The sequence below is a fragment of the Carassius carassius genome, chromosome 3 (assembly GCF_963082965.1).
Source record: "Carassius carassius chromosome 3, fCarCar2.1, whole genome shotgun sequence".
Lineage (NCBI taxonomy): Eukaryota > Metazoa > Chordata > Actinopteri > Cypriniformes > Cyprinidae > Carassius > Carassius carassius.
The window spans coordinates 3,064,553-3,078,773 of NC_081757.1; the positions used below are offsets into that span (position 1 = coordinate 3,064,553).

General features: G+C 40.4%; 1 protein-coding gene across 2 annotated transcripts in view; it reads left to right on the forward strand.

The window, feature by feature from the left end:
* Positions 1-14,221, forward strand: part of nlgn2a (neuroligin 2a) — a 170,999-nt gene that overhangs the window by 91,237 nt on the left and 65,541 nt on the right. For both annotated transcript variants that reach the window (XM_059525030.1, XM_059525025.1), the window contains one exon: positions 11,090-11,239. In XM_059525030.1, the coding sequence (XP_059381013.1) occupies positions 11,090-11,239 (150 nt within the window). The remainder of the gene's footprint in view (positions 1-11,089; positions 11,240-14,221) is intronic.

Below are 14,221 nucleotides of genomic sequence, written 5' to 3' on the forward strand. Positions count from 1 at the left end.
ACAGCCAAATGAAAAAGAAAAATGTTAGAAAATTTAAGATGGGAATCAGTGGTATTTCAGCACTATTTATATACTGTTGTCAACTTTTTTTATATATATATATTAAAATGTTTTAGTAAATTCATTATGTGCTTTTGGCTTTTCTATTTAACTTTAAGTCATTTTTGTACTTCAACAGTTATGTTTATTTTATTTTATTTCTAATTTTCATTCTAAATTCAATTTTTTTTGAGTTTTATTTCTTAAGGCAAAATAAAAATAATTGAATTATCACCATTTGTGAATAAAAAATAAATAAATAACTTTTTGGTATTAACAAAATTTTAATACCTACAATCCTGTACTTATTTTCTCATCTCTACAGTACAGTCCTACTGTATTTCTCCTTTCCTGCATCTCTGTCTGTCTTTCAGTGTGTGTGTGTGTGTGTGTGTGTGTGTGTGTGTGTGTGTGTGTGTGTGTGTGTGTGTGTGTATGTGTGTGTGTGTGTGCGTGTGTGTGTGTGTGTGTGTGTGTGTGTGTGTGTGTGTGATGTATTTGCCCTGTAGGCATTGATGTGTGCTGACGTCTAACTATTCGCGTGTTCTCTTTCATTAGCATTAGGGCCCTACCTCCATGATCCCTCATCCACAGAGCGCCGAACCTTACAGCACCCCCTAGGGGCAAACAACACCACCCACACATTACATACACATTACACCGCTAAACAACATTTTCTGCTTGTTCATTTAGCAAGTTAGAGGATGTTAAAAAATAAATAAATAAATAAAACACCTATCAAGAGTGAACAAAAGTGTTGAACTGGAAAAATGGCCCGGCAGGAACGTTAAATGGAGAAATAATAGAATAAAAGCAGAGATTCACTTACCTATACAGCCATTAGAGTAGAGAGAGGGAAAGAAAAATATGTCCTACTTATGTCAGATCTCTGTCTAAGAGAGCAGGTTAGACGAGCTGGCAGGGAAAGCCAGAGAGAGAGCAAGTGTTGATCAAATCACAGTGACATTGTAATAGAATAATTCATGTTAGAGTTTCACCAGTGAGCTTTTCAATAGACATTTTCAAAGACAGAAACAGCAGTGTACTCACAACAACTCCAACATTCAAATGTATTGATTAGTAATAAATATGCTGGGGCACAACCAATCAGCATCGCTGATTTCATCAGGCTTTCTTTTATTATTCTCAATAGACACCTTATAAAATGCTTCATCTCTTTCTGAAGGACACACATCTTGATTTTTATAGTCCATAAATGAAATTGGGAATAATATATAGTAGAGTAAAAATTTGGACACACCTGCTGATTCATAATATTTAAATTTTGTATACAATGTCTGTACTTTTAGAATTTTATACTTTTTTATATTTATTATTTTTTTTTTAAATTGCAACATTTACAATAACAGTCATCGAAACTATAAAATAACACAAATGTATAGTTTGACCAAATATGCTGTTTATATTTCTTGTAATTGGAATGAAGTATCAAGGAGGATCAGTAGCCAATAGCGAATTTGGGGTCCGAAGGGTTGTTTATTTAGAGCAGATGTGCACACTGTGCAAATAAATAGATTTACGAGCTTACAAAAGATTGTAATAAAAACAGTCTAAAACTTGAATTGCAAATACTAAAAACAATACCAACTCCCCTCTACGACAGTGAGGCTGGCGTTTCACATGCTACACAGCACTACAATTATCCATCCATACACTACTAGTGGTGGACATCTTAAATACACATTTTTTTCCAATCTCCCCAAATTGGAACATACCATTTTTATATAATAAAAAATCTTGACTTTGACTCTTATGATATACATGAGAATTAGAAACAAGAGTTTAAGTAGATAAATACAATTAATAATGCAATTAAAAAGAATAACGGATAAACCAAAACATTTACATACACTAGTGAAGCTAAGAGTTTTTCTCAGTTTGCACTTCCTATTGCCACGTCTGCTTAGCTAGATGAAGAAATGCAAACAAGCAACCAACTTTAACAGTGAAAACGGTGATGGGAGACAATTTCAAAGTCTGTCCATCACAGAGTATTTTAACATATCATTTTTGATTGTGTTGTGAATTAAAAACCCAAAACTGCAGTTTTGTGGGTCCACCAGACCCACAAACACTGGCTGGGTAACAAAAAAATGAGTGTCACACAAGGTTTAAGGTCTCTCATAAAGTATGAAAACAATGTATTCTGTATGACACTGGATGAACCTTTGAATTCTGTCAGAGATCACTTTTACACTACTTAAGATAATATCATCTGCTGTAACATTTTTAATAAAAGTCACTGAAACTATAAGATAACTGTGTACCTAATAATTTGAAGGTGATAAATAAGGTGAGCTAAACATGACAAAATCTCCACACAAAAAAACACAGGCATGTGTTTGTGTGTGTGTGTGTGTGTGTGTGTGTGTGTGTGTGTTCACGTGTGTGTTTGCACGTGGGCACTTCAATGGGCCTTAAATTAAAGCTGGAAATTTTTAAAATGTGATCAATATCTGTCACCGTTTCCATTGAAAACTGCAGTGTTCGGGAAATGTCTTTAAATGACCGGTCTTTTCACTTAATAAAGCTAATTTACCCAAAAGCACATGCAGATAAGTTTTCTCTGAAACTTTCTTCTCATTTCTCAATACAGGGCTAGTGGATCCTCCAAGTAAATTCACGTGGGCTCCAATCACAGGCTTGAACAGGATGCTGTGGTTTTTTCTGGTTCACCAGTCAGCATGCTTCTCTCTTGTCAACAGGCCAGACAGTGGTACTCTTCACAGTGCTTCTCTGTAATCTAAATGAGAGGAGGATGGAGATAGGTTTAATGAACCTCATCCAGTCAAGCGGCCCGTCCATTCAGATTCCCCCAAAATTCACTGCCAATTAATGGGGCTTGCTGGATGAGCGGAAGTATATGGGGAAAGGGGAGACAGGGACTTAACGAGGTTAAATTAGGACACCCTCTCCACACACACACCTTCCCACAACGACTGCCAGGAGAGTCCAGTCTATTATTGTTGGTCTTGCCATTATCCTGAAATAAACAAGAGGGAGCATACAAGGGAGAAAGAGAGGAGAGAAAGTGGGGGGAAAGGAGCAGAAGAAGAATGAGGATAAAAAATAATGAGCAAGAAAGAATTGAAAAACGAGGCCTTTATACATGTTTTTATTTTTTTGTGATAGTTCATGTGTGCTCGTTTTTGGGGGGGGGGGGGGGGGGTTAATGTGCATGGTTGTTATTCATGGTTGAACAACTTCTGCACAGCTAGATCTCAGTAATTGATCCTCTTTGAATAAAAACAAATCAAGTCAGCTCAATTTAAGCATGCTATTTTGGAAGCCCAATAAGAAGTCAAGGAGAGAGCGAAAGATGAGTGCAGAGTGACAGCATGAGAAAGATTTAAAATGGATAGTTCACAACTAGTTTTCTTTGTATGAGAATTTTCTGAAGAATCTTTATGCATAAGTTCATAGGAACCACATGAACCACAACTGTCAATCACCAAAATCAAGCTCTAAAAATGAGCATAAAACACAATAAATATAACATATGTATATAATGGCCCATATGATTTGCATGCTATATTTCCAAGTCTTCTGAATAATCCACCTTTTAAGTGAGCACTTCACTCCAAATAACTGTCTGTTAGTGTTCAAAGATTCAGAGATCTGATTCTCAAATGAACAGCTCAGATGGTAAGATTATCAGTGAATAACTTACATTTCAGGAGGATTCCTCACAAAGATACGATATGAGTATTCTAGAATTATTATATAGTCATATATACTCATTTTAGGGATTTTTTCTTTTTTGGAGCTTGATAGGTGTGAAGCTTGACTTAAACTGGATGTGAAAAGAAGAGTGTGAAAATTATCCTTATATGTTCCACAGAAAAACAAGAGTTTGAAAAAAATATATAAAAGCATTTGAGTGAGTAATTAAATAATTTGAAGTGGTGTATATTTTTTAATGGAGAAAAGAAAGGGGAGGTGAATACTGAAAAATAAAAATGTGGTGAAGACAAAAGTGCAAACAAGTGTACAGAAAGAAGTGATGGAGATCACAAGTCCAATAGTAAGAGATCAAAAATAAGATGAATAGTCCTCTTGTTTCTGTTGCTGTATGAGGAGGCCATGGGGAAGAAGAGAAAGGGGGGTCTTTGTTTTCAGAGAAAAACCCTTCTCTCTCTTCTTCACTATATTAGACCCCCTCCCTCTTTCTTCAGTATCAAGAATGTTATTGGGGATTCTTCTGTCTTGAACTCAGAGAAACTGAGATCACATACAAACAGTGCTGCTGTACTTAAATGAGCGTAAGTGAATAGTTCACCCCAAAATTGAAATTCCATCATTTTCTGGAGCTTGACATTCATTAGTCAATGTCTAGTTTAGTTGTATAGAAAAGAGCTGCTTGTATTGTATGAGTGGCATGAGCACCAAGAATGGATCCTAGATCTTTCATTTGGGTCTTTGCATGTGCAGTAAATGTATGTAAAATAAAAAGGTGCATGTGGGCGGTCTGCATATGTGCATTTAAAGACAGCATGAAACATTCATAACCCCTACTGCGGATTCGACATACATTAAGGCAATATTTTTCTCTGTCTCTATCTTGTCCTTCTGAGTACTCTTTACGATATTGATCCATGTGTAAGAGACCCTGACAGACAGTCTGACTGCAGTCTGTAGTCTAAGTGTTGATTGTTAGTCTCTCAAATGCCCTGTTTTCTGCTCCTTCAAACCTCCTCCACCTCACCAAAAGCTCCCTCCTGTAATCTCTCTCTGTCTTCCTCCTCTCATACTTTTCCTCATTCTTTCAGTCATGTGGTGGATCTTCTTTCATTCAGTGTAACAATGTGACTCATAGACTGAAGAGAATCAGAGTTAATTTCCATATCTGTAATAGCTGAGTGTTATGTTGATTTGGTATAATGGTTTTTATAACCAAGAAAAGTAACTCTTGCTTTACCATCTGCGAAAATAGCAGCAATCTCAGGTATTCCAGAAAAACAGGATTTTGCCATTTCTGAAGAATCAGAATCAGAAAGAGCTTTATTGCCAGGTATGCTTGCGCATACAAGGAATTTGTTTTAGTGACATAAGCTTCCAGTACACAGAGACAAAAACACACAGACAAAAAAAATAATAATTAGGCAAATAAATAAGTGTATAAACAATTGTGCTATAAATGATAATGGAACAGGATTGAGTAAGATGCAGGGATGTACTAGGATGGAGGGGTAACAAATAAATATAAGGATATTGCACATTTTTATTGCATAAGTGGGGAATATGTAACAGATCATGAGGTAGATTGCCTGGGGGAAGAATCTGTTCTTGTGCCTGACTGTTCTGGTATTTGAGGCTCTGAAGCGCAGTCCAGATGGCAATAGTTCAAAGATGATTTTCTGAGTGATTTTCTGAGCCCTTTTCCTCACTCTGGATGTATACAGTTCTTGAAGGCTGGGCAGGGGAGCACCAATAATCCTTTTAGCACTCCGAACAGTTCTCTGTTGTCTTTTGATGTCTGATTTTGTTGTTGAACCAAACCAGACAGTTATTGAAGTACACGGGACAGACTCAATGATGGCTGAGTAGAACTGTTTCCGCAGCTCCTGTGGCAGGTTAAACTTCCTCAGCTGGCGAAGGAAGTACAACCTTTGTTGGGCCTTTTTCACAATGGAGTCAATGTGATTGTCCCACTTCAGGTCCTGAGAGATGGTGGTTCCCAGGAATCTGAATGACTCCACTGCAGCCACTGTGCTGTTCATGATGGTGAGTGGGGGGAGTGCAAGGGGGTTTCTCTTAAAGTCCACGATCATCTCCACTGTTTTGAGCGTGTTCAGCTCCAGGTTGTTAAGACTGCACCAGACAGCCAGTTGCTCAACCTCTTGTCTGTAAGCAGACTCATCACCGTCCTGGATGAGGCAGATGACTGTAGTGTCGTCTGCAAACTTCAGGAGCTTGACAGATGGGTCTTTAGAGGTGCAGTCGTTGGTGTACAGGGAGAAGAGCAGTGGGGAGAGAACACATCCCTGAGGGGCACCAGTGCTGGTGGAGCAACTTTTAGACATGAATTCCCCCAGTCTCACTAACTGTTGCCTATCTGTCAAAAAGCTGGTGATCCACTGGCAGAAAGAGCTAGGAACAGAGAGCTGGGTCAGTTTGGTCTGGAGGGCTGATGGGATGATGGTGTTGAAAGAGCCGAACTAAAGTCCACAAACAGGATCCTCACATAAGTCCCTGTTTTGTCCAGATGTTGCAGGATGAAGTGCAATCCCATGTTGATTGCATCATCCACGGACCTGTTTGCTCGGTAAGCAAACTGCAGGGGTCCAGTGATGTTCTTCAGACAAGCCAGAACTAGTTTTTCAAACGACTTCATGACAACAGATGTTAGAGCCACAGGTCTGTAGTATACGGTGGCCGAGACAGCTCAACACGCTGCAACTTAAGAAAACACATGCAAATTGAAAAAACATTGGCAAGTGAAGAAAACATCTTCATCAGTTTGACAACGCAAGTGTTGCAAATCATCACAACACATGCATACAACGAAACACGCTGCAAATACTTCACAACACATGCATATAGCGAAACGCGCTGCAAATACGTCACAACACATGCATATAATGAAATGCGCTGCAAATCATCACAACACATGCATATAGCGAAACGCGCTACTAATCCTCACAACACTTGCATGCAACGAAACGCACTGCAAATTCTTCACAACACATGCATATAGCGAAACGTGCTGCAAATCATCACAACACATGCATATAGTGAAACACGCTTTAAATACTTCACAACATATGCATATAGCGAAACGCAGTAAATCTCCATCCAAAGGCCAGAGGGCGCTCTCACGCTGAAACTCCAAACGCGCGTCTCTGTAAAGCCCAGGAAATGAAATAGTGGTAGCTGGATAAACAGAAGATTTAACTGTGTTTATTGATTCAACGCGACTAAAAAAAACACACAATTATGACAATGCATGGTTTATCTGAGTTATTATTATTATAATTTTCATTAAAATAAAGTATATTTATAATACAATGCCTTCATCACTGCTTAGAATACAATGAAATACGTTGCGTGCCTTATTCTGTGGAAGAAGCCACATCATCTCACAGAAGGATTTATTTCAAACATTCAGCTGACCTTATGAAGTGAGTTTGGAATAAAAAAATATGTTGTTGAATGTGGTATTTCACATGCTTTCATGTGGAACACCATTTACTACACAGAGATGTAGTTCATTGAGAAGCTGCGCAAACAGCTGTCACTATCACGAACAATTTCTTTGATTTCATAATCACGCAATAATATCATCAGCAATTTTTTTTTGCGTTTTGTCAGTGAGCTATGGCTCTGTGTAGTAAATGCTGCTCCTGCTGATTTACTGCTGATTACAGAACTGGCTTTACTAACAAAATGCGCATTACAATCTATTCAATGAATTGTGCAGTCCTTCTATCTGTCTATCTGTGTATCTGTCTGTCTGTCTGTCTGTCATTCTTTTTATATCCATCTGTCCATCAGTCCATCCATTTATCCACCCGTCTTTCTTTTTATTGTTCATTCTATTTTTTATTCCTGTCTATCGTGCTGCTCTGTCAATAAAGTTTATAAAAAACTTTGTCAAGCCAACATACACACTAATGGACTATAAGTCTTTTGTCCTGTCAGTCATGGACTGTCAATCAAATTTGTATACAAAACCAAATTAACCCCCCAGAAATTATAAATTTCACATTTATATGTTCAAAATCGCATGTTTTTGGAATTTTCTCTAGTAAACACCAAATTTACAAGCACTAGCTATGATGGCATTCGGTAGCCAGCCTATCGGGCCGAGTTGTCTCAAGTGAGAAATATGCCTTTGTGTTTTTGCACCAGTTTAATTGGATGTGGGTGACAGGAGAATAGAGGAAGGAATTGTCTATCTGGCAGTGTCTAATGGATTCAGAGCTAATTAAGTTCACAGAAGAGATAGAGGCTCCCCACCATCAGAGGGACATAATGGCAGATTGTGTATGTGTTTGTGGGTTCACCCACACACATGCAAACGCGCTGAGCAGTAAACACAAGTTTGTTTCTAATCACACTATTGTCTCCGTTCTGCATGAGAGGCTCAGAGGTGAGCAGCAAGCTCCTGTGGGCCTCTCTATCTGAGTATGCATGTTTCTTTGTTTTGGACTTTTTTTCAGATCATTTCGTTTCACGCCCTCTCCTAGTTTTCCTCAAAATCGGACTCGTTTCCTCCCTTCTAATCTTTGTGTCTTTCTTTTTCTACCTTCATTTCGCAGTACGTTTGCAGACCTACTTGCCCTCCCTTTGAATGCCCATTTTACGGTATGTTTGTGGTGTTTGAATGTAAGAAAGCGAGGACACCGGGGGCCAAAATAAAGGAACAGGATGTTTTGGTGGTTAAGCTAAGACAAAACACATTGATACTTGAAATTAATCTATTAAAAGTGTTAGAGAGGGGCATTGAGGAAAAAGAGTTTTTGGAAATGAATCAAGATGAACACAATTCTACTGTACTGACTGATTGTGTGAATGCCGTCTCTGGAAGCATGTGTTGATGTGCATGCAGAGGGTCCAAAATTAACACCTGTCAAACAATAAATGCAACTAAAAATGACTTTGCAAAGTAATTAATATAAAAGTTACTAGCCAGAAGGTAGTAGGTACTATTAGGAGCTGCTACAACTGCACAATACATACAGAGTTCTGGCATGAAACTCTAAATGGCACAGTCCGATAGATCTAACTCGGTATGACATGACATCATCATCACGTCACACGTTCTCTCCTGTATCGATAGCCAATGAGCTCGCTGCTCAACATTCAAATACTTAACCAATGTTTGGGGTAACAGTTTGTAGCACACTCCAGAAACCCTCCAGCTTCCCCAGCTCCACCTTTATGGATCTGCTATATGCACCCAATCATGTATGTTATTTGTGCAGCAGCATTATTTCTTACATGCTCACAGCAGCATGTTGGTGGTTGTATTGGCAGTAGCAAGTCTTGGTACTTGCTCTGCCACAGCAGCAGCTTCGTAGCAGATCTGTTCTGCCAAGACCAAATACATTAACATTGTCATGTACATTACCATGCCAATCCCTTTGAGAGTTGTAATGACAGAAAGGGTTTTAAACTAGGGCTGTCATTGTTAATGCATGTGATACATTTTACAAATCCTAACGTGTTAAAATAATTTTACACAGTTAACGCAAAATTACTGAAGCACAATTTCTATTCTAACACTTTAACCCAATTTTGCTTCTCTGCTTGCGATTAGATCATTTTAAGCTGCTAAACTCTGGGAAAGTTTTCAGTCCAATGATCCAGTAAGCAAATGAATTCAAACAATCTGTCCAAAAAAGCTCTAATATAAAGGAAACCAGGCTGATAACATCAAAGATTGCAGAGCTCTCTCATATTCCGTGATTGTTTCTGAAGAGCGCGAGCCTTTACAGTCGTGCTGTGTGAAGTACAGACTGAACGGATTGTCAACATCCCACTGGTGTATGGCCAGATGAGATGCAAACTACTGTTTCTCGAGTAAAGTTTTGATGGATGAAGGCTGCAATCAAGGTAAAGATGATTGCTGTGGCATACAGGAGTCATACAGTAAGCATGCGTTTGTCCGTTATATCAATGCATGTATAAGTGCTCTTGACGTACTGATCGCACCTTGTATTTATGCACAGCACAGACATTTACGCTCATTCACGTTGTTTCCACACACATTCACAATAATGAATGGATCTGTCTACAGTAGTAGATATATGCAGTCAGCAGGCGGTTGTTGTTTTTTTGCCATAACCATGTGGTCAGTATTGCAACTTGAATTCTCTAAAATGTAAAAAAGTTATTTGCTGTTGCACTGTACACATACTATAGATTTTCTTCTTTCATATGTGCTTATATGGGCTCCTTTGGTGTCCTTTTGGAGTTTCTAAGTGTCCTTTTTTGGAAAGAAATCTAAATTTATCTCGAAAAAGTCTTTCAGAAAATACAGATTTTTGAGAATTTTGAGAGTTTACTTTGCTGGATGTAGCAGATGATGACAAAATAAACATTTGAAACAAGATACATAGCTTATGCTTAATTTCATGACGTGTGCGATTAATCGTGTTTAATCACAGAAAAGGGGTGTGATTATTCTGAATAAAAATGTGAATCAATTGACAGCCCTATTTTAAACATCAGAAGTTTAACGATAGATAGATAGATAGATAGATAGATAGATAGATAGATAGATAGATAGATAGATAGATAGATAGATAGATAGATAGATAGATAGACAGATAGATAGATCAAAATATCTTGAATTAATTGAAAATGTAATTTAATTGTATTATTTAAATATTCACCATCACCAGTCATTATTGGAACCCAAATAGTTGACGGAAGCATTTGTTGAAGTATTTGCTTGTCTGTCCAGTCATGTATGACAGCACATGTCTGTGTGTGTTTTATGGATGAATAAGTCAGTAATCCATCTTGACTGACCGTCTGTTTGATGCTCTACTCTGGTAACACTTTGGATGCATTTGTGTTTGTGTGTGTGGTCGCTCCTGCTGCATCTTGGAGTGTCTGACTTTATCAATTATCTGCTTTAATGAAATCGACTGAGATTCAGGTAGTGATTGAAGGTGATAAAGGGGTTAGAAAAGTGAAAGTATGTGTGTCTGTGTAATAGATCTCCATGGCAACAGTCAATGGGAGTGAGTCACATTGATGGAATGGCCTCTGTTGGGTAGATGGGGAAATCAAATTGAGGCAGTTTCTATAGCGACGCTCCACTGCAGCTGCCTCTGCATCTGTCTCGGTGTGTGTGTGTGTATGTGTTGTTATATATTGAGGAGTAAGAGCTCATTGGTGTCTAAAATTACCTAATGACTAGCTATTTACACTCAAAGGATCCAACCATCACCTTCAGATATAAAAAAAATAAATAAATAATAAAATGTGTAGTTTCACAAAGTGACTCATCATTTAATCTTTCTATAGCCCTCACTTACACAATACTCTCTTTTCCCCTCATTTTGACTTTTTTTAGACATCCGTGACCGCAGGAAGAAACCAGTCATGCTGTTCATTCATGGTGGCTCTTACATGGAAGGAACCGGAAACATGTTTGACGCCAGTGTGCTTGCGGCATATGGGAACGTCATTGTAGTCACCATGAACTATAGGCTGGGAGTTCTGGGTAAGTGTACTTCATTTATTTTCCCACTAACTCTTCATGCAGGTCTGAAATCACAAGAGGCACAGAAACTGCTCCATATGGCAGAGCAGATCATTTCTTATTTTACTTTGGACGTTTTCACACATTTTTCTATCATGTTTATTAGAGATGGTAAGCATCGCTGCATTGGCATAAAAGTTAATTGATTTAAAAAAGTGTTCTTTGGATACAAGTTGGCAATAGTATCAAGATGTTTCGTTGTTGCAACATAGGCTCATTGGAAATACATGCCTCTATATATACATTTCTGCAAAACTGAAAAAACTTACCTACTATATATGTACGAATTGCAGAACTGCAGTTTCCAGTTGAAATGAACATTAGAGGCAGTAAAACTCCAACAACTTTTATTCCTTTTCACACAAAGTATGATTTAGAGGTACAGAGTTTTGTTTTATAAAGGCTAATTTTCACACAATTGCTTTCAGAATATTATGTTATGACTTGATTTGAATCACGTATTGAACATGTTTTAGCCCCACTCTCTGGACATTTCACTTTAAAATTGTTGTGAAACGTGCTGTAGGGGACGTAATGTATTTGTTGTATTGAATCGAAAAATGCATCGCACTGCATCGTAATGGGGTTAATCACATTACATACATATCTGCTTCATATCTGTCTACATTGTATCATAATGTTGGTTATGCATTGAGATGGGTATCACATTGGCCTCAGTTATGGAGATGCCCAACTCTAATGTTTTTGAAGGCAGCTTTGGGATTCATGTTTTTAATTTTTTTTATTTCAGTTATTTCATTTTAGTAAATCATCTCTAGGTTACGTATGTAACCCTAGTTCCTCGAGGGAACAAGACGCTGCGTCGAACAACGCTTTGGGGAACGCGCTTAGCGTGAGCGACTCTGAATATCGTCTGTAATCAGTCCAATGGAAGAGCATGACGGCACAGGCGGGGTGACGTAAGCTACCAGGAAGCTATAAAAGCACGTGCCGCACAGCTGGCGTCAGCTTCGAGTACCAGCAAGCGCCGGCAGGGGTGCCAGGGGTATGGCTCCGAGACGCAGCGTCTCGTTCCCTCGAGGAACTAGGGTTACATACGTAACCTAGAGACGTTCCTCTTCAGGAACTCGAGCTGCGTCGAACAACGCTTTGGGAGATGAGTACCAACACCGCCAGACTACCAAACCCCTGCCTAGTGTGTATCCGAAGAGCACAGCTTAGGACGAGAGGACAGAAGCGCCCGGAGTGACTGGCATGTCTAGGCCATAGAATTTAACAAACATAGAAGGCGTGGACTACCCAGCAGCATTGCAGATGTCCAGCATGGATACACCTGCTAGGAAGGCCTAGGAGGCCGCCATACCCCGAGTAGAGTGAGCCTTGGCTCCCCACAGCGGGGGAAGACCAGAGGACTCATAGGTGGCGTTGATAGCCTCGACTATCCAACGACTAATAGTCTGCTTAGAAGCAGGAGAACCCCTCTTGGGGGGACCGTAGCATACAAGCAATTGGTCAGTTTTTCTCCACAGGGCAGCTCTGTGGACGTATGCGTCCAGCGCTTGAACTGGACACATACAATTTAGCTTCGCTTGGTCGGGCTCCCGAAAGGGAGAAGGACAGAAGGCCTGCAGCACTACAGCTCGTGGTGTAACAGAGGGAACCTTAGGATCATATCCCGCTCGAGGGTATATGAACGCTTTGGTCATGCCAGGTGCAAACTCAAGATAAGTGGGGGCCACAGAGAGGGCCTGAAGATCTCCTACTCTCCGCAGAGAGGTGATAGCCAACAGAAAGGAGATTTTAAGCATAAGATGTCTGTCTGAAATATCCTGAATGGGTTCAAACGGGGGTTTGCACGTTGCCTCTAACACCAAAACCAAGTCCCACAGGGGAATACGGGACCGTACTGGAGGTCTCAGTCTCAGTGCACCGCAGAGGAAACGTGTAACTAGGGGGTGTCTTCCCAAAGACTGGCCATCGAGAAGGGCGTAGAAGGCCAAAATGGCCGCCACATAAACCTTTAGCGTGGAGTGGGTCAACCCTGCAGAGAGCCTGGCCTGTAGAAACTCCAGAACTGTACCAACTGGGCAGTTTGCTGGGTCTAGCTGGCGGTCTCTGCACCATGAGGTGAAGAGTTTCCACCTCAGGGTGTACAGTTTCCTTGTTGAGGGAGCTCTGGATTGGAGGAGGGTCTCAACAACCTCGGATGAGAGACCAGCTGCTAATAATTGTACCCCCTCAGGCGCCACACCCACAGCTTCCACAACTCCGTGCGAGGGTGAATTATCGTGCCCTGCGCCTGTGAGAGTAGGTCTGTCCCGATCGGTATCTCCCATGGAGAGCCGTCGAGGAGCGAGACCAGGTATGCGAACCATACTCGGCCCAGCCAGAACGGGGCTACTAATAACAGACGGACCCCATCCAGGCGTATTCTCGCCAGAACTCCCGGGAGCAGAGCAATTTTGGGAAAGGCTTACAGACAAAGCCTCGGCCAGGTCTGTACCATAGTGTCCAGTCCCAGAGGAGCTGGATGAACTAGAGAGAACCAAAGGGGACATTGTGATGTCTCTTGAGTCGCAAAAAGGTCTATTTGAGCCCTGCCAAACACTCTCCATATCTGCTTCACCACCTCTGGATGAAGCCTCTATTCCCCGGGCCTCGGCCCCTGCCTCGACAGTATGTCTGCTCCCATATTTAGTTTCCCAGGAATATATACTGCTATTAATGAGAGGAGTTTGCTTTGGGACCACACCAGGATCTGGTGCGCCAGCTTGTACAAAGGGCGCGAACACAGACCTCCCTGGTGGTTGATGTAAGAGACCACCGATGTGTTGTCGGTGCGCACCAACACATTGTGACCCCTTAGGTCTGGGAGGAAGTGCTTCAGTGCACGATAAACTGCTAGCATTTCTAGACATTTGATATGCCATGTTAGAAGACGACCGCTCCACAGACCACGGGCAGGGTGGCCACTCATGACTG